This window comes from Trachypithecus francoisi, unplaced genomic scaffold, assembly GCF_009764315.1.
Source record: "Trachypithecus francoisi isolate TF-2019V2 unplaced genomic scaffold, Tfra_2.0 Lachesis_group0, whole genome shotgun sequence".
Lineage (NCBI taxonomy): Eukaryota > Metazoa > Chordata > Mammalia > Primates > Cercopithecidae > Trachypithecus > Trachypithecus francoisi.
In genome coordinates this window covers 14,881,659-14,901,435 of record NW_022681453.1, presented here as the reverse complement: position 1 = coordinate 14,901,435, position 19,777 = coordinate 14,881,659, and the positions used below count along the sequence as shown (strand labels likewise).

The 19,777-nt window shown below is 49.2% G+C and overlaps 1 protein-coding gene across 9 annotated transcripts in view; it reads left to right on the top strand.

Moving 5' to 3' along the window:
* Positions 1-19,777, top strand: part of KIF9 (kinesin family member 9) — a 54,406-nt gene that overhangs the window by 21,860 nt on the left and 12,769 nt on the right. For 7 of the 9 annotated variants that reach the window (XR_004435819.1, XM_033205425.1, XM_033205434.1 and 4 more), the window contains 8 exons: positions 2,759-2,836; positions 11,069-11,137; positions 11,653-11,757; positions 12,877-12,932; positions 13,617-13,707; positions 14,202-14,335; positions 16,185-16,379; positions 18,508-18,722. Coding sequence is in view for 8 of the 9 variants with exons in the window: in XM_033205425.1 (XP_033061316.1) it covers positions 2,759-2,836; positions 11,069-11,137; positions 11,653-11,757; positions 12,877-12,932; positions 13,617-13,707; positions 14,202-14,335; positions 16,185-16,379; positions 18,508-18,722 (943 nt within the window). In the remaining variant the exon portion in view is untranslated. The remainder of the gene's footprint in view (positions 1-2,758; positions 2,837-11,068; positions 11,138-11,652; positions 11,758-12,876; positions 12,933-13,616; positions 13,708-14,201; positions 14,336-16,184; positions 16,380-18,507; positions 18,723-19,777) is intronic. The other 2 variants (XM_033205468.1, XM_033205459.1) reach the window with 1 other exon arrangement.

Genomic DNA, 19,777 nt, shown 5'->3' with positions numbered 1-19,777 from the left:
TCACTCTTAGTGTCCCAGGGGCCCGAGAGTCCATTGTGGAGCATGCTTCTATGCAGATATTTATCTTTCCTAGTGGTCTCATTTTACCTATTTTGCAAATATCTCTATTCACAAGCAATGGGCCAAAGACATAGAGGCCAGTCAGCACACATACACATTTTAGACCTCTGCTGAGTTGAATTTTTAGCCTCATTACTGAATAGCAAAGGCTAATGAGCATTCTAATGCCTCCCTCCTTTCAGGTTTGACATTTACCACACACCTACCACTTGCTGGCCTTACCTGAGAAACTGATTCCCCAGGCCTGTGATTCCTCAAGGCCCTTCTCAGGTCCACTGCCAGTACCACTGAGTCTCCTCCCAGAGCACCCTGTCATTGTCTCAGTCCACCTGAGATGTTGACCTGGCTCTCGCCTCCCTCACACTTGGGGCCTACTGTCCCTCCATCAGGATGCCCTTATGCCTTCCCCATCACCTGGAAAACTACTCCTCTGACCCCTCCCAGGCCCCACCCAGTCTCTAGGATGGGTTTCCTATCGGTCCTGCTCCCAGCTGTGAAGAGCACAGACTTGGGAGCTGGAGTGCCTGAGTTGAATTCCTGTGTGGCCACAGACCAGCTCTGTGGCCGTGGGTGGGTGACTTGACCTCCCTGTGTTTCAGTGTCCTCATGTATAAAACTGGGTTGATGATGCGTCTACTTTATAGGAAGTTGTGAGGATTAAATGAGCAACCATGCCTCTACACTTACTGCAGAGCCCGGCCACAGCAAGCGCCGAGGGAGGGTTGGCCCTATCATAACTTGGCATGAGCTTACCTACTCATTATCTGCCCCTTCTCTCACAGAATGAAGGGCTGAGCAAGCTGAGGCCACTCTGGGAGGTCCAGGCCCCAAATGTTGGATGCAGGGTTAGACATGATAGCCATAAGCCTTGCGGAAGGGAGGCTGAGAGAGCCCAGTACCCCTCCTGTCCTGACATGGCCTCGTGGCTCGGCAGCAGAGAGGTCCCTGAGGGAAGTGTATACAGAGGACAAGGCTGGTAGGGGCCTATCCCTGTGCCGGCAGTGAAGCCTTTCAGCTCAAACCTGTGGATGGTGGGGAGGACACTTGGCTGAGGCTGGTGGGCAGAGTCCAGGCTTCATTAACAGATTGATCACGCCCCAGAGCAGCATTTCTCAGCATGTGTAGCTGGAGGCCCCTGCCTCCAAATGCAGCAGAACTACCCATTCCCACCCAGACTGCTGAGTCATTCATCAGGGGGCCTGAGCATCTGCCCTCCGGGGAATGGCTCAGGGGAGTCTTCACAGGGTAAAGTTTGAGCAGACGCTGCTCAGGGGCTAGACCTGTACTGGCCACTACGGCAGCCACTGGCCATATGTAGCTATGGAGCACTCAGATGTGGCTAGTCCCAACTGACATATTATGCAAGTGTAAAATGCACACAAGATTTCAAAGACCCAGTACCAAAAAAAGAAGTGTATTAGTCTGTTCTCACACCTGAGACTGGGTACTTTATAAAGAAAAGAGGTTTAATTGACTCATGGTTCCACAGGCTGTACAGGAAGCATGGCAGCATCTGCTTTGGGGATGGCCTTGGGGAGCTTTTACTCATGGCGGAAGGCAAAGCAGGAGAAGACGTCTTGCATGACAGGAGCAGGAGGAAGAAAGTGAGGGGCAGGGAGGTGCCACACGTTGAAATGACCAGATCTCATAAGAACTCACTCACTACCATGAGAACAGTACCAAAGGAGAAGTCTGCCCCCATGATCCACTCACCTCCCACCAGGCTCCACCTCCAGCATTGGGGATTATATTTCAACATGAGATTTGGGTGGGGACACAGATTCAAACCATATCAGATGGTAAAATATCTCAATAATTTAAAAATGTTGATTGCATGTTGAAATTATAACATTTTGGGACCAGGTACAGTGGCTCACACCTGTAGCCCCAGCTACTCAGGAGGCTGAGGTGGGAGGATTGCCTGAACCCAGAAGGTTGAGGCTGCAGTGAGCTAACATTGTGCCACTGCACTCCAACCTGGATGACAGAGCAACACCCTGTCTCAAAAGAACAAAACAAAACCCCACAAACAAATCATAATATTTTTGATATCTTGGGTTAAAATTTAAATAAAACATATTAAAATTATTTACATCTGCTTCTTTTTAACTTTTCTTATATGGTACTAGAAAATATAAAATTACTTGTATGGCTTACGTTTGTAGTTTGCATTTGTATCTCTGTTGGACATGGCTGATCTAGACCCTGAAAACTGCGTGAAGGAGGGGAAACACTGGTTTGTGGAAGGGGCAGAGACGTTTCATGTGAAGGAAAACCAGGAGGGCTCAGGAAGGAAGCTGGTTTTCAGCTGAGTCTTGGAGAGAGAGTGGAACGTAGGAAGGCAGACAGCATAGGAGGACAGAAAAGGGTACTCCAGGCAGGGGTCACCTGAGCAGAGGCCTACAGGTAGAAGAGAGTCAGGTTTATATGAAGAAATAGACCAGTGTGCATCCTCGTAGTTTGCCTGACGAGGACCAGGCTGCTGGATGTGCCCTCTGTCACCTTCCTGCTCTTCTTATGGGGACCTCATACCCAAGAACCCTTTTGACCAATGTCCTCCGGGGGAAGGGAACAAACACAGGTTGACAAGGGAGCCTATGGAGCCAGGAAAGGGCAGGCAAGGTCTCTGAGAAGGCCGGTCTCTTGGGGTCTCAGTTTAGTAGCGAGCCATCTGACGTCTACCTGCTCTGTTTTTCAGCTATCTTCTCTGAGATTTGCCAGCAGGATGAAGCTAGTCACCACTGAGCCTGCCATCAATGAAAAGTATGATGCTGAGGTACATCAGGGGTTGTGGGCAGGTGTCCCACTGTGGGGAAAGTGTGTGGGTTTGCTACTTGGGTCACACAAGCGAGGCTTCCCTTCCTGCCTCAACCAAAGATCGCCATGCAGCCCTGGGTCAGCCCCTTTCCACTCCTGGACTGGCCAGAGTCTTCAGAGTCCCTGGAGACCCTTAGGGGCTGTCATGGGGTTAAAGGGCTAGGTCAGGCCACCAACAAGTTCACATGTGAGGCTCCAGGAACTCTGGGTGCTCTAGGCTTCTACATGAGGTTTCCTTAGAGCTAAGGGCTAAAGTGGTGTGGACCATCTTTCAGAATCACCTGGCTGTGTCACTACAGAATCTCTTTCCTCCCAGAAAACAGAGCTGGCCAATCAGAGGGAGTGCTCAGCATCACCATTAACAAGGGAAATACAAATTAAAACCTCAGTGGAATTCTACCCTCAAATTAGCAAAAAATAGAATGTTTTTGACAACACAAAATGATGACGAGAATGTGAAGTAGAAACTCTTGTCCACTTCTGGTCAAAGTGGAATTGATACAACCAGTTTGGGGAGCATTCTGGCAGCACCTGGTGTAGTAAAAACACATTTATTGTGAATTTGGCTTTCCTCTAAGATGCTTATGGAATCATAGCTCATGGAGGAAGGAGCATTTGTAAGCCCTAAGCTCAACAAACCAGTTAAACTTTTCAGATTCTAAATCCTGAAGGAAAATGACAGTCCCTGTGGCTCTGTAGAACTAACCTATGGTTTGGAGATTGGGGAGGGAGTGGAGCTTAGAGCGGCGGTTCTCAAATGTGACAAGGCATCAGAATCACCTGATCGATGTTGAACCACAGGTCACTAGATCCATTCCCAGAGTTTCTGATTCTGCGGGTCTAGGGTGGGGCTTGAAGATTCCCTTTTTTTCTTTCCTTTTTAAAAAATTTTCATCTTAAGGTCAGCTTCTATCTCATTTCTAGTAAGTTCTTTAGGCCCTTTTATGACACTGATGCCTCCTCTCTTGGGGCCACACTTTGAGAACCACTGGCATCCTAGTTAAGGCCATGGCGACTGGATTGGGCTCTCCTGGGTTTAGCACCCTGCTCTTTCCTCCACTAGCTGTATATAGCCTCAGCAAAACACCTACACTTTTTTTTTTTTTTTTGAGACAGTCTCCCTATGTCACCCAGGCTGGAGTGCAGTGGCACAATCTCGGCTCACTGCAACCTCTACCTCCCAGGTTCAAGCCATTCTCCTGCCTCAGCCTCCCAAGTATCTGGGATTACAGGCACATGCTACCATACCCAGCTAATTTTGGTTTTTTGAGACCGGGTCTCGCCCAGGCTGGAGCGCAGTGGTGCGATCTCGGCTCACTGCAACCTCTGCCTCCCAGGTTCAAGCCATTCTCTTGCCGCAGCCTCCCGAGTACCTGGGACTACAGGCGCACACCACCACACTGAGCTAATTTTTGTATTTTTAGTAGAGACAGGGTTTCACCATGTTGGCCAGGCTGGTCTCAAACTCCTGACCTCAGATGATCTGCCTGCCTTGGCCTCCCAGAGTTCCGGGATTACAGGAGTGAGCCACCACACCTGGCCAAAATAGCTGCACTTTCTAAGGCTCAGTTTCTTCATTTGTAAGTTGGGTACATAACACAGTCCATGCTCAAAGAGATCTTGTGAAGAATGAGATGATGTGTAGAAACCTCTTAGCATAGTGCTGCCATGGGGTAAATGTTCAATAAATGTTAACTAGCACTCCTCTCCCTTCTGCAGAGCAGCAGTATTGCTTCTAGGTATATATAGTCTAGAGACATTCTCACATGTGTGAGAGACTATAGAAGTCACTATTAAAACAAGCACTAGGCCGGGCGCGGTGGCTCAAGCCTGTAATCCCAGCACTTTGGGAGGCCGAGACGGGCGGGTCACGAGGTCAGGAGATCGAGACCATCCTGGCTAACATGGTGAAACCCCGTCTCTACTAAAAATACAAAAAAAAAACTAGCCGGGCGACGTGGCGGGCGCCTGTAGTCCCAGCTACTCGGGAGGCTGAGGCAGGAGAATGGCGTGAACCCGGGAGGCGGAGCTTGCAGTGAGCTGAGATCCGGCCACTGCACTCCAGCCTGGGCGGCAGAGCGAGACTCCGTCTCAAAAAAAAAAAAAAAAAAAAAAAAAAAAACAAGCACTAGCCGGGCGCAGTGGCTCAAGCCTGTAATCCCAGCACTTTGGGAGGCCGAGACGGGCGGATCACGAGGTCAGGAGATCGAGACCATCCTGGCGAACACAGTGAAACCCCGTCTCTACTAAAAAAATACAAAAAACTAGCCGGGCGAGGTGGCGGGCGCCTGTAGTCCCAGCTACTCGGAGGCTGAGGCAGGAGAATGGCGTAAACCTGGGAGGCGGAGCTTGCAGTGAGCTGAGATCCGGCCACTGCACTCCAGCCCGGGCGACAGAGCAAGACTCCGTCTCAAAATAATAAATAAATAAAATAAAATAAAAAAAATAAAACAAGCACTGTGAGCACCATTCTTCTATAGAGTCTACAAGTCTCTTTATAGACTTATTGTAATAATGATTAAATAATGACTTTATAGTACTTAACTGTAATAGCAAAAAAATTAGAAACATAGTCAATATCCTTTAACAGGGGAGTAGTTAAATGAGTTGTGGGGTGAGGGAGCCAGAGCTAGAGCTACCTGAATGGATAAATCTCAAGTGAGAAAAAACCTAGATGCCTGAAGTGGCCCAAATGATAGTCTCTATTATTTACACCACATATAAAAACATGCGGAGAGATGCTGATATCATTAATGGATATATGTGTGTGCAGTAAAAGAAAAAATGCACGGGAGTGAAAAAAACAGACTGAAGCCAGAGGTTCCTTTTGGGATGGGAGGGGAGTGGATTTGGAGCATGGTATACAGAAGCTTCACATTTATCTGAAACGTTTTACTTCTTAAAAAAGCATGGCTCGTGCCTGTAATCCCAGCACTTTGGGAGGCTGAGGCAGGCGGATCACTTGAGGCCAGGAGTGCAAGACCAACCTGGACAACATGGAGAAACCCCATCTCTACTAAAATATTTAAAAATTAGCTGGGTGTAGTGGTGCATGCTTGTACTCCTAGCTACTCGGGAGGCTGAGGCACAAGAATCACTTGTGCCTGGGAGGCAGTGGTTGCAATGAATGGAGACCATGCCACTGCACTCCAGCCTGGGCAATAGAGGGAGAATCTTTCCAAACAAACAAACAAACAAACAAACCACCCTTGAAGCCAATGTGACAGCATGCCATTGAAGTCACATTTTGGGGCAGTTTGCCCATGTTTTATGGCATTATTTTGTATGCTTTTCTGCTTTTTGGTATTCTTGAAGATTTTCTTATCTTTTTGTTTTTGTTTTGTTTTAGATGGAGTCTAGCTCTGTCTCCCAGGCTGGAGTGCAGTGACACAATCTCGGCTCACTGCAACCTCCACCTCCCAGGTTCAAGCAATTCTCCTGCCTCAGCCTCCTAAGTAGCTGGGATTACAGGCACCTGCCACCACCCCCAGCTAATTTATGTATTTTTAGTAGAGACAGGGTTTCATTGTGTTGGTCAGGCTGGTGTCAAACTCCTGACCTCGTGATCCTCCAGCCTCAGCCTCCCAAAGTGCTGGGATTGCAAGCATGAGCCAACATGCTCGGCCTTCTTATCTTTCCTTATTTGGCGTTCCCTTAGCTTAGGATTATCAACATTGCTACCTGTGAACCTGGCTGGGTGAATGTTGTACCTTTCTTGAAGGTTTTTCATGCCCCTAGTTTTTATTTTTTATTATCTTTTTTTAGATAGGGTCTTGTTTTGTCACCCAAGCTGGAGTGCAGTGGCACTGTCATGGCTCACTGCAGCCTCAACTGCCTGGGCTCAAGCAATTCTCCCACCTCAGCCTCCCAAGTAGCTGGGACCACAGCCTGCACCACCACGCCTAATTTTTTTTTTTTTTTTTTTTCTGTAGTGATGGGGTCTCCCTATGTTGCCCAGGATGGTCTTGAGCTCCTGGGCTCAGGGGATCCTCTTAACCTCCCAAAGTGCTGGGATTACAGATGTGAGCCACTGTGTCTAGTGAAGTTGGAGAATCATGCTTTTTCACGTCATTTCTGTTCTAAGATCTGCACTGTTGACCCTGGACAACCGAGTGAGTCTCTGTGCCATCCAGTGTGAATGTGGGTATAATCTTTCTGATAAACATTCTTCTTTACAAACATGAGTTGTTGACAGAGATGTGGAAACGTTATTTTGGTTACTGCCTTTCCTAGACCGTAGCCAGTATTCTCAGGTCATTCTCAGCACTGTCTTCTGTATTGATGCCTGTTTTCAAGAGGGTGGAATCGCTTCTTCAGAATTTCTTTGGTTGATGGGGCTGGCTATAAGGCAGAAGACTGGGTTCCTAATTCACCTCCGCCACAAGCTCTCTGTGGCGAGTTGCTCAGACCCTCTCAACCTCAGGGTCGTCCTCTATGAACAAGAAAGTTGGCCTGATAACCTCCAGTGACCCTCCCACTCTGCCAGTCAGTGATTCTGTGAAGTGATGTAAAGGGCTGTGAGCCTCAGGCATAAACAGCCAGCAGAGAGAAACTTAGTATACCCCACTCCACCAAAAGAAGATACACAGGCAAGCTGCAGCAGGATGAAAATTGGAAAGCAGCCTGACCCGAGAGCTGCCCCACAGCCTGATGTGCAGCTTCAGCAGAATTCTCTGAATTATCCTCATTACATTTATAATGAAAATGCCTATTAGGAATCTTACATGAGTCTATGCTATTTCCAAGGCATTTTTTTTCTATCTAAAAAAAGCCCTGTTTGTTGTTGTTGTTGTTTCTGAGACAGGGTCTCACTCTGTTGCCCAGGCTGGAGTGCAGTGGCGTGATCTTAGCTCACTGCAACCTCTGCCCCCCAGGTTCAAGCAATTCTCCTGCCTCAGTCTTCTGAGTAGCTGGGGTTACAGTCATGTGCCACCGCACCCAGCTATTTTTTATTTTTTATTTTTAGTAGAGACGGGGTTTCGCCATGTTGTCCAGGCTGGTCTTGAACTCCTGACCTCAAGTGATCTGCCCGCCTTGGCCTCCTAAAGTGCTGGGATTACAGGCATGTGCCACTGTACCCGGCCTCCTATATCGCCTTCTGATTGGCCCAGACATGTAAGTTTGGCTCTGCTGTGCCTCACTGAACAGAGTCATCAAGCTGGAGGCCCCTGATGGCTCAGTCAAACTTTCTGTAGCTGGGCCATGATATATTTTCTAGAGCTGGGAGAAAGAGGGCATATGGACAGGTGAGACTGGCTACCAGGCCTCTCCCGTTGATCCACAGGAAGTCCACACCTGAAGGAGACCTTTGTGGGGCTTCCCAGAGGGGCAGATCCAGCATCTGGACACTGGTCACATGCCTTGGGTCCCAGGCTTTGTACCTGAATTGCCACAGAGCCATCAGGAGGCCAGGGGTTCTGTTGACCTTTGCTATGTGAGGGCAGTTGGGCCTCAGTGCCCAGGTGACCTGGTTGGATGAGGGCAAGAGTACAGCAGGCCTTTGGTCTGGGAGAGGGCCAGTGGGGCGGTGGACTGGTCACAGTTTTGGTTACCAGTCCCAGGATCCAGGTGTCAGGAGCTCCCTCCAGTGGCCCTTTTATGACAACTAAAGGAAGTTCTACTGTTCACAGCAAGGGTTCTCAGCTTGCAGTTCCTTGTGCCTCTTTTAGGGAAGACACTCAGCTGGTAAATATCAAATATAAAATGACTTAGCGATTCTTCTCCTCGAAATGTATCATTTATTTTCTTACCTAAAATCTATGGAGTGCTTACTATGTGCCAGGTGCTTTTTAAAGCACTTGGGATACCTGACTGCGTGAACAGAAACACAAATCTCTGAGCCTGCAGTCTGATGGGAGTAGGGGAGATGCATAATAATAATCACAATAAATAGGTAGGTTCTAAAGCTTCGCTGTTTAATACAGTAACTGCTACTCAAATGTGGCTGTTTAAATTAATTCAAATTAGAATTACTTCTTCAGGCACCCTAGCCACATTTCAAGTGTTCAGTAGCTGTATGTGTCTCATCATTACCATACTGGGCAGCACAAATATGGAACATTTTAATCATTGCAGAAAGTTCTATTGGACAACAGTAATCTAGAGTATGTTAAAAGGCAAAATGCGCTACGAAAAAAAAATAGAGATTTTTAAAGCATGTTGCGGGGGTGGAGAAGGAATTACAATTATTTATTTATTTATTTATTTTGAGACAGAGACTCGCTCTATCGCTCAGGCTGGAGTGCAATGGCATGGTCTCAGCTCACTGCAGCCTCCATCTCCCTGCAACCTCCACCTCCCGGGTTCAAGCAATTCTCCTGCCTTAGCCTCTCCAGTAGTTGGGATTACAGGCACACGCCACCATGCTCGGCCAATTTTTGTAATTTTTGTAGAGACGAGATTTCATAAGGATGGTCTCGAACTCCTGACTTCAGATGATCCACCTGCCTCGGCCTCCCTAAGTACTGGGATTACAGGGCTGAGCCACCGCACCTGGCTGGAATTACAATTTTAAAGAGTAATTGTGGTGTACCTAATTTAGAAGATTTTGAAAAAAGATTTTCAGGAGGTAAGTGAATGAGTCTTGGAAGTACCTAGGAGAAGAAAATTCCAAGGCAGTGGACAGGCAATGCAGAGGCAGAATCACACCAATTTGTGGAAGTGGTTGGAGTGCACCAGGGAAGAGAAGCAGAAAAGAGGTAATGGGGGCAGATCTCAAAAGCCTCATAGATCGCTGTGTTTTTCTGCAGAAATCTCTAAGGACATAAATATGAGTACAAAAATGTTCTTGCAGCATTGTTTGTAAGCAGCAAAAAATTAGAGGTGAGGCCAGTCACAGTGACTCACACTTGTAATCCCTGCACTTTGGGAGGCTGAGGAGGGCAGATCACCTGATGTCAAGAGTTCGAGACTAGCCTGGCCAACATGGCAAAACCCCGTCTCTACTAAAAATACAAAAATTAGCCAGGCGTAGTGGTGCATGCCTATAATCCCAGCTACTCAGGAGGCTGAGGCAGGAGAATCACATGAACCCGGGAGGCAGAGGTTGCAGTGAGCCGAGATCACGCCACTGTACTCCAGCCTGGGCAACAGAGTGAGACCCCATCTTAAAAAAAAATAAAAATAAAAAATAAGAGGTGACATACATGATTATCATTGGGGAGTGGTGATATGTTCATGCAGTGGTTGGTGAGGATGAGGGTAAAAGGATGAGGGTTATAACCATGCATAGAAAGCATCCTGGAGGCCAGGCATGATGGCTCACACCTGTAATCCCAGCCTTTGGGAGTCCGAGGCGAGAGGATTGCCTGAGCCCACAAGTTTGATACCAGCATGAGCAACATAGTGGGACCCCTGTCTCTATAAAAATTAGCTGGGTATAGTAGTGTGTACCTGTAGCATGACCTACTCAGGAGGCTGAGGTGAGAGGATTGCTTGAGCCCAGGAGGTTGAGGCTGCAGTGACCCATGATGGTGACACTGCACTCCAGCCTGGAGGACAGAGCAAGAGCCTGTCTCTAAAAAGAAAGCATTCTGGTGCTGGGTACGGTGGCTCATGCCTGTAATCCCAGCACTGTGGGAGGCTGAGGTGGGCGGATCACCTGAGGTCTGGAGTTTGAGACCACCCTGGCCAACATGGTGAAACCATGTCTCTACTAAAATTATAAAAATTAGCTGGGTGTGGTGGTGGACAACTGTAATCCCAGCTACTCAGTAGGCTGAGCCAAGAGAATCACTTGAACCCAGGAGGCGGAGGTTGCAGTGAGCTGAGACCACACCATTGCACTCCAGCCTGGGCGACAAGAGCAAAACTCTGTCTCAAAAAAAGAGAAAGCATTCTGGAGTCTGTAGGCTGCATCAAAAGGGCCATTATCCTGGTAGACTGGAAGAAGCTTGGGGCCCCTGGGAGTTGGGGTTTGAGGTGGCCCTGTAGCTTGTGCTGTCTCTTTTGCTGCCAGTAGCAAAGGCCAGGGTACTATTCAGGTCCTCCCAGACCCTAAACTCACCCCTGTTGGGGAAGAGTCAACAGTGGGGAGGTAATCGCCAGAAGCTGAAAGCATACCCTGTGGATCCAGGAATGGCCGGGATGTCTGGGCACAGAATGAAGAATTGTGCTCTTGCTGTGGAAGAGACAGGGTAGCTTCTCTGATTACCCTTCCTGTCGGCCCCCACCCTACCATGTTTCCCAGCAGAGAATGGTCAAGAACCTGGAGAAGGAACTAGCACTGCTCAAGCAGGAGCTGGCCATCCATGACAGCCTGGTAAGAGGCTAGAGGCAAGGAAGGAGGGCAGAGGTGCTGGGGTAAGGGGCAACTGGGGCTAGGAGCAGACAGCATAATGGGTCAAGGCCAGTGGTAGGTGGGGTCAGGGGGCAGGCTGAGTGGCAGGAAAGGGGCAGCAGCAAGGGGGTGGGGGCAGAGTCCTCCAGCGGTCCTGAGGGGCCTCAAGGCAGAGGCAGCGCATACCTCCCGTCCTCGCAGTTCTCATGCTGCAGTGTCTGCTGGGACTCAGGCAGCAGAGCCTCTGTCTGCAGTAGCAGACCCCATGTCTAAGGGCCTTTCCTTTCCTCCCCGACCCCATTACCCATCTCTGACCCCAGCACCTGGCCTATGTGTTAGGCCTTCTGGCAGGACCCGATGATGAAGGGAATGAGCCAGCTTGGTCAGCCAGGGCCTGTGCCCAGCCTCCCTACTTTGCCTGTCAGAATGGCCCCTGCCACTCCCACATGGGCCCGGGTTCTTGTTGCTTATCCACATGTTATTCATCCTCCTTCAAGACCAACCGCACCTTTGTGACCTATGAACCCATGGATGAAATCCAGATTGCTGAGATCAACTCCCAGGTGCGGAGGTACCTAGAGGGGACGCTGGACGAGATCGATGTAAGGAACCCCTCTGTGACCACTGTGCTGAGCCAGCCTGGATCTCCCTATCCTGGGCACACCCCAATGCATGCTCTGCTAGCCTCAGAACCTCACATGAATGGGTGCAGTGGGTGGAGGGTGGTGCTGGACTCTTGATGTCAGGGACCCTTCAGCTCATCTCAGGGGCACAAGCACAGGCCCTAGAGCCAGGCTTTCTGGGATTGAATCCTAGCTCAGCTGCCTCTTTGCTAAGTGACCTTGGCAAAATACTCAACCTCGTGTACTTCAGTGGCCTTACCTGCCTAGTGGGGAGGGAAACGGAGTGGTGATGAACTGAACTGCTGCACCTGGGTGGCTTGACTGTGTCCGCAGAATGAAGCTGATAAAGGATAGTGGTCATGCTGGTTGTCTACAAGGTAGACCCCAGGGCCCATGTTGGAGTGGGCCAAGGAGGGGGAAACTGCTCCACAAGGAAGAGTCCTCAGGGGGAAGAGGCTGTATCCTGTTTTCACAGTGCAGTCCATCGAACCCCTCTTCTTGGAGACATGGGCAGACCCCCCTGGCTGTTACTATGGGCAGCTCCAAGAAGCAGGCCTGGGGCAACTAAGGGATGGACTCTTCTGGCCTTCACAGGAGGGGCAGTCCCAAATTAACCCTTGGTCAAGGGGAATGCTGTGGGCTTTAGGCCCGGGGGGAGGCCAGTAACCTTCCTCCGGCCTCATGTGTGTGTGTCTGTGCCCATAAAGACAGGTCCATAAATGGGCTCCATCTGAAGACAGCAGGCAGAGCCTTTTGGAAGTAAGAGAAAGCTGAGGAAATACGTTTTATTTATAAAAAAACTTTAGAAGGTATTTTCAAGGTATAGAATCATTTCATTTTATAGAGGTCTCTACTTAGAAAAGGTGGTTTTTATAGCCTCAGCAAATACTTAGTTTTAAAATTATTAATCAGGTGTTTCTCTGCTCTGGAGGAGGGCTTGGCTGCCACTTTGCTGAGAGGCTGTGTGCAAATGTCCTCTTCTCGAGACAGATGGTCCAGGGGTCAGCCAAGGGGTCTTGATTTCTCTACTAACATAGATGCAACCTGGTCCCTCTAGATGCCCTTGGTCTAACCTCTGCCTTGCTCTCTTCCCTCCAGATAATCAACCTTAGACAGATAAAGGAGGTGTTCAACCAGTTCCGGGTGGTTCTGAGGTGAGAGACCCCCACCCCTGCCTCACTCCTACATCAGGCTGCCATTTTCATCTCCTGCGATCTGGACACTTGCCTCCAAGAGCATCCTCTTCATGCTTGTGGATGAAGAGCCAAATTAGAGTCCTTGGGGGCATGCCTGGGTCCCTGGTGGATATTCAGTGAGTTCATTAATTGGACAGGAGGTGTTTATGGAGTGCCAGCTCTGAGTGTGCCCAGAGCAGGGCGTTGTGAATATTCACCTTGTGAATATTGCTGCACACCCCCACTTCAGGAGGCGTTTATGGTTTACTTGGGTGCAAACATACCCATAGTCTAAGCAGCTTATGCTAGGTGGTGTCACTAAAGCTGGTCACATGATTCCAAGGGGCCTGTTAGAGACAGAACCTAAGACAGAACCCCACATGGTCCCATGTGAAGCTTACAGTCCTTATCAAGTGTTATCTTAGAGCAGATACACATGGCATAAGGTGGCCCCTGCAGGTTTGGGGGTTGGACAGTGGGTATATGCAATGGGGCAGGGGAAAGTGAGTCCTTTGTCCTTTTGTCTGGTCTGGTTCATGATGAAGGTGTGGCCCCATACAAGGGACCTTGCCCATATGACTTTTAACCCCAGTACTTGGTTCTTACCCCAGTGGATTCAGCATGGCCCCAGGTACAAGCTGTTCTCTCGTGCTGTCTCCCAAGCCAACAGGAACAGGAAGTGGAGTCCACTTTGCGCAGGAAGTACACCCTCATTGACAGGAATGACTTTGCAGCCATTTCTGCCATCCAGAAGGTAAGCATAGTTGCCACTTGCCAACAGCACTCACCTCAGATTTCCCATCCTCAGACCTTTGCAGAGCCAGCAAGTATTATGCATTAAACCAGAGCTAGGATTGCAACAGATAAAGGTAACACCAGAATGAACACAGGCGACCTGTGTAAGAGTAAACCACTTTTGAATTAAAAATAATTTTCATAAGGTAGAAACATGGATAATAATATTAAAGACAAATTCCTGGAATTAGGTTGGAAATAAGCTTTTAAATCTCCAGAGTATGGAATGAGGTGCCATACTGGTGAGGGGGTGCATGTGGAAAGTGAACATTTGGCAGAGTGATCAGGGACTGCTCTACTGGGGACAGCCTGAGGCTGGCATCAGCAGCTGCCAAACCTTGGTGTGTACGGTGAACATGTCCACCCTGAGCCTTGGGCCGTATACATGTGGGTCCCCAAGGGACCCAAGCCCTTAATCTAACTCACAGACCTTTGGCTGGCCTCTCTATGTAGGCGGGGCTTGTGGATGTTGATGGCCACCTAGTGGGTGAGCCTGAAAGACAAAACTTTGGACTCGGAGTCGCCCCTTTGTCTACCAAACCTGGGAAGAAAGCCAAGTCCAAGAAGACATTCAAAGAGCCCCTTAGGTGAGTGACCTCGCCGCTCTGCCTCGTCAGCAGCTGGCCCTTCTCGGTGGGTGAATGGGAGGATGTGCACTGTTCCCGCCTTCCCCCGGTGTCTCAGCTACTGGGTTGGCACAATGGACGTCACTGCTGCCAATACTAGCAAGTCTGTGGGGTCCGGGCTGGGGTTGGTTTGGAACCCTACAAGAATCACCTCTCATCTTCACAGCAACCTGGTGAGGTGGGAGTTAATGTCTTCATTATACTGATGAAGAAACAGAGGCTTAGAGAGGGGAAGTCACTCCCCAAGGCTACACCACCAATGACTAGTGGAATGGCAGCGAGAAGCTGGACCAGCTCCCCAGAGCCCATGCCCTCTGGTACTTTATGTTGTACTGCCTCCCCTCACTTCAGTAGGGTCTTCCTGCCGACTGGCACTCAAGTCACCTAAAACTCCAGTTCACCTTTCAGGCAAGATTTGTTTGTATGTGCAAGATGGGAAGAGCATTTAGGTTCACTTAGTGAGCCCACTCTCCTGGGGTGCTGTGTAGTGGTGGGTAAGAGCACAGGCTCTGGAGCTGACGCCCGGGCTCCCCTCACTGCTCTGCACTTCTCACACCCAAGGGGTCACCCCGTGTGAGACATGAGAACCATTCTGTGCCTGTTTCTGCATCTCCAAAATGGGAAAAATAATTGTAGCATCCAAGTCATTGAGGTTGTTGTGAGGATAAGTGAGTGAGTGCAGGCCACGGGCCAGAGCTAATTGTGGAAAACTGTTACACACAGGACAGGAGTCAGGCAGCAGAGGATGCCAGTGTCCCTGGCCTCCTCCTGCCTCTTCATGAGTGTAGTCACACCCCAGCCCTCTCTGTTCTGCTTCCGGATAACCAGTGCAGTAGTTGATGGGTTGAGGCTCAGTCCCCTGAGCCACACTTGTTGCAAGGAGGATGAAAGAGGAAGAAACAGATTTTCTATCCTCAGAACTTTGGGAAGAGCCATGGGCATCCTCCTGCCAGTTCAGTCCTCAGATCTGCCTCTTCTTGGAGAAAGGCACCAAGCACTGTTGCTTCGGCAGGGAGGACAGCTACTTTTCTGGGAGCTGGTGTGGAGAACAGGGTGTGGACCAGTAAGAACAGCAGGGCAGGCCGGGCGCAGTGGCTCACGCCTGTAATCCCGGCACTTTGGGAGGCCGAGATGGGCGGATCACGAGGTCACGAGATCGAGACCATCCTGGCTAACACGGAGAAACCCCATCTCTACTAAAAATACAAAAAAAATTAGCCGGGCGTGGTGGCGGGCGCCTGTAGTCCCAGCTACTCGGGAGGCTGAGGCAGGAGAATGGTGTGAACCTGGGAGGTGGAGCTTGCAGTGAGCCGAGATCGCGCCACTGCACTCCAGCCTGGGCAACAGAGGTAGACTCTGTCTCAAAAAAAAAAAAAAAAAAGAACAGCAGGGCAGAGCCATCCTGCTTTACCATTGGTCCACAGACAGACCCACCCTGTATGGGGCTCTGCCAGTCCTTCCCAGGGCAGCCTGTATGACTCAGACTTCAGCAGCCATGGTGGTTCCTGAGAACCTGTGGCCCATCCCACAGGTCCATATACTTTCAATCCATTTTTCCCAAGCGTCTCCTGCCAAGACCACTGCGGGTTCTTTGTTCTGATAAAAGGGAGAAAAATGCCCTCTTCTTCCTCCACATCTGCCTGGCTTAGCATCACATTATTTGCGCTTTTACCTAGGAATATGAACAAGGTGGGAGCTGAGTGAGGTGGGGCTCCCAGTGTAGTGAGTGCTGAGAAAGGTCACTTATCCTGACATCTGAGATACCTCACTGCCCATGACTGAACCCTGGGGCTTCCATGCCTTCTTCCAGCTCCTTGGCAAGAAAGGAAGGTGCCAGCAGTCCTGTGAATGGGAAGGACTTGGATTACGTTTCCACCTCCAAGACCCAGCTGGTCCCATCTTCCAAAGATGGGGATGTCAAAGACATGCTTTCGCGGGACCGGGAAACTTCCAGCATTGAGCCCCTTCCCTCAGACTCCCCGAAGGAGGAATTACGCCCAATTAGGTAATCAGCTAATGTTAGCTTCTGCACCAGATCAAACAAAACCATATGTGATCCTCAACATGTAAAGAGTACCTGCAGATAAAAGAGAAATAAAATAAGGAATAATAGGCAAAGACTAGGAGCACAGTCCCCAAGGAAGAAACATGACTATGTACCTGCAAAATGATCCAACTCAGGAGTCATCCAGATGTACAATTAAACGTGGAATCATTTTAGACCCTCCAAATAGCAATTATTTAAATAATTTTTTTTTTTTTTTTTTTTTTTTTGAGACGGAGTCTTGCTCTGCCGCCCAGGCTGGAGTGCAGTGGCCGGGTCTCAGCTCACTGCAAGCTCCGCCTCCCGGGTTTACGCCATTCTCCTGCCTCAGCCTCCCAGCAGCTGGGACTACAGGCGCCCGCCACGTCGCCCGGCTAGTTTTTTTTTGTATTTTTTAGTAGAGACGGGGTTTCACCATGTTAGCCAGGATGGTCTCGATCTCCTGACCTCGTGATCCGCCCGTCTCGGCCTCCCAAAGTGCTGGGATTACAGGCTTGAGCCACCGCGCCCGGCCTATTTAAATAATTAAAGTTATGTATCTTTTGTACAATTACTGCATTCAAAAGATTAAAAATTTTTAAGATATTAAAGAATATAACCTCTTCCCTTTCCTCGAATCACTCAGCCTCTCTCCCTGATGAGTTTTTAAGGATCTATCCTAAGGAAATAGATGTGAAACAAGATTTATGCAAAAGATGTGTATTTCATCATTTATTTAAAAAGCAATATATATATATTTTTGAAACACCTTCAGTAGCCAACACTAGGGAAAGGGCACTAAGTGAATTGTTCTCTGCCATTGGGTTGTCCATGAAGAATTTCAGCCTATGAACATTTCTAAACATTCAGAGAAGTTGAAATAATTGTACAGCGAACACCTGTACACCAAGCATCCTCCCAATTCTACAATTTACATGTTACTATTCTTGTTTCATTATGCCTCTATCCTTCTATTCCTCCATGTTATTTTTTTGATGCATTTCAAAGTTGCCCACATCAATCCACTTCCCCTTGCCCCAACACTTCATCTTACACTCATTAACTAGAGTTCTCAAAGGGTTTTTAATAACATGAGATGCTTTTTTGAAAAAAGTAAGATGTAAAATTAAACATACTGCATGGCCTTAGCCATTCAAAAATATATCAAAGAGGCCAGGCATGGTGGCTCATGCTTGTAATCCCAGCACATCAGTTGGCCAAGGTGAAAGGATTGCTTAAATCCAGGAGTTGGAGAGCTTGGGCAACATAGTGGGAGTCTGTCTCTATAAAAAATTAAAAGGTAGCTGAGCATGGGAGCACATGCCTGTAATCCGAGCTACTCAGGAGGCTGAGGCACGAGAATTGATTGAGCCCAGGTGCTTGAGGCTGCAGTGAGCTATGATCGAGCTACTGAACTCCAGCCTGGGCAACAGAGCAAGATGCTGTCTCAAAAAAAAAAACAAAAAAAACCCATATATATATATATAAAAGAAATCCAGGGCCAGGCGTGGTGGCTCATGCCTATAATCCTAGAACTTTGGGAGGCCGAGGCCGAGGCGGGTGGATCACCTGAGGTTGGGAGTTCGAGACCAGCCTGACCAACATGGAGAAACCCAGTCTCTACTAAAATGTAAAAAATTAGCTGGGTGTGGTGGCGCATGCCTGTAATCCCAGCTACTCAGGAGGCTGAGGCAGGAGAATCGCTTGAACCCAGGAGGTGGGGGTTGTAGTGAGCCGAGATTGCGCCATTGCCCTCCAGCCTGGGCAACAAGAGCAAAACTCTGTCTCAAAAAAAAAAAGAAGGAAAGAAATCCAGAAGGAGACACACCACCATACACCATTGTTCTTTTCTTTTCTTATTGTTGTTTGTTTCTTATACTTTTCCTTGCTTTCCTCCCTTTCTGCCATGGGCATGTGACCTTGTACATGTGCTGAGTAAAACAAAGAGGAGGGAATGATTCACACACAGTTTAGCTCCTGTCTGGGGTAGGTGGTGCCCAGCACTTCTGCCTCCTGCCCACAGAAGCCCCAGGGAAGAAAGATGAAGTGCCTGGTGGCTCCAAGGCAGCCACCTCATTTATCCTCTTTGGTCTCACCCTTGCATCTCAAGGCCCGACACCCCACCCTCCAAACCAGTGGCCTTTGAGGAGTTTAAGAACGAGCGAGGTAGTGAGATCAACCGAATTTTCAAAGAAAACAAATCCATCTTGAATGAACGGAGGAAAAGGGCCAGCGAGACCACGCAGCGCATCAATGCCATCAAGCGGGAGATTGATGTGACCAAGGAGGCCCTGGATTTCCAGAAGTCACTGCGGGAGAAGCAAGGTAAATGTGATGGAAAGATGGCTAGGGAGCTTTGGGGTCTCAGAGTCATGCCGGTCGAAGCAGAACAGCCCTTGGCACTAGAGGACTGAGATGAGAGGGGCCAGTGGGGGTGCTGGGGTGTGGCCTTCACCCATAGGTCAGATCACTTAGCTCTGGTCAGCCCCTGAGAGCCTCAGAGTCCTCCCCTGTCAGCCAGCCTCTGCCTGTGGGTCCCTCATTGTTGCATTATCTCAGACCTAGGTGCTGGGCCTTCCACCCCATATGTGCTACTGTCCATGGTGAAACAGGCCTTTTGTCCTGCAGAGGTATCACTGGGCGATGGGTAGCTGGTGACTTCTATAAGGTCCGTGGATCTCTATGTGGTTTCCTCACTGCTCCAGGTGGTCAGATTGAGGTAGGGCTGCTGGTGGGGACTATGGAAAACCAAGTAAGGGAACAAGAATATGGATGCTAGAGAGCCAAGGGACTCACTTTCAGTAAGGCCATTCCCTATGTTGAATCCGTGACACCGGTGCTGGTCTGTCAAAGTCTTGTCTCCTAGGGCAGGTGGCAGAGGGTGCTCCAGGCTCAAAGAGCAAAGGACCCCAATGTGGGGAGGGTGCTCACCTGGTTACCCTGACCCAGTGTCCTTGTCCTGGTGGTGTGCACCGCCCACACCTGCACTGAGGGCTAAGGCCCATCAAGCTTGCGTGTTCAGATGACTTATCTGGGAGGGTTGGTCAAGTGCAGATTCCCAGCCCCTCAGCAAGTGGTTCTGACTGAGGAGAGATGGAGCAGGGCCCAGGACCTGCATTTTAATGAGTGACAATTCCAACTCTGGGACAGGTGGTTCAGAGGCCACACTGTTCTTCACACTCCTGGCTCAGTCTTATTGCCTTCTTCCAGACAGGAAACACCACAGGTTCCTGGGCTTTCCCTTACTAAACCACAACCCTGTTCCAGGCCAGCTTTCATAAGTGATCTCCAGATGTCACTTGGTTTATTCCTGCAAGTCAGATACATCATCTCACAGAAGGTGCATTTTACTCATTTATTTCTCAGAGGGGCAGGGTATG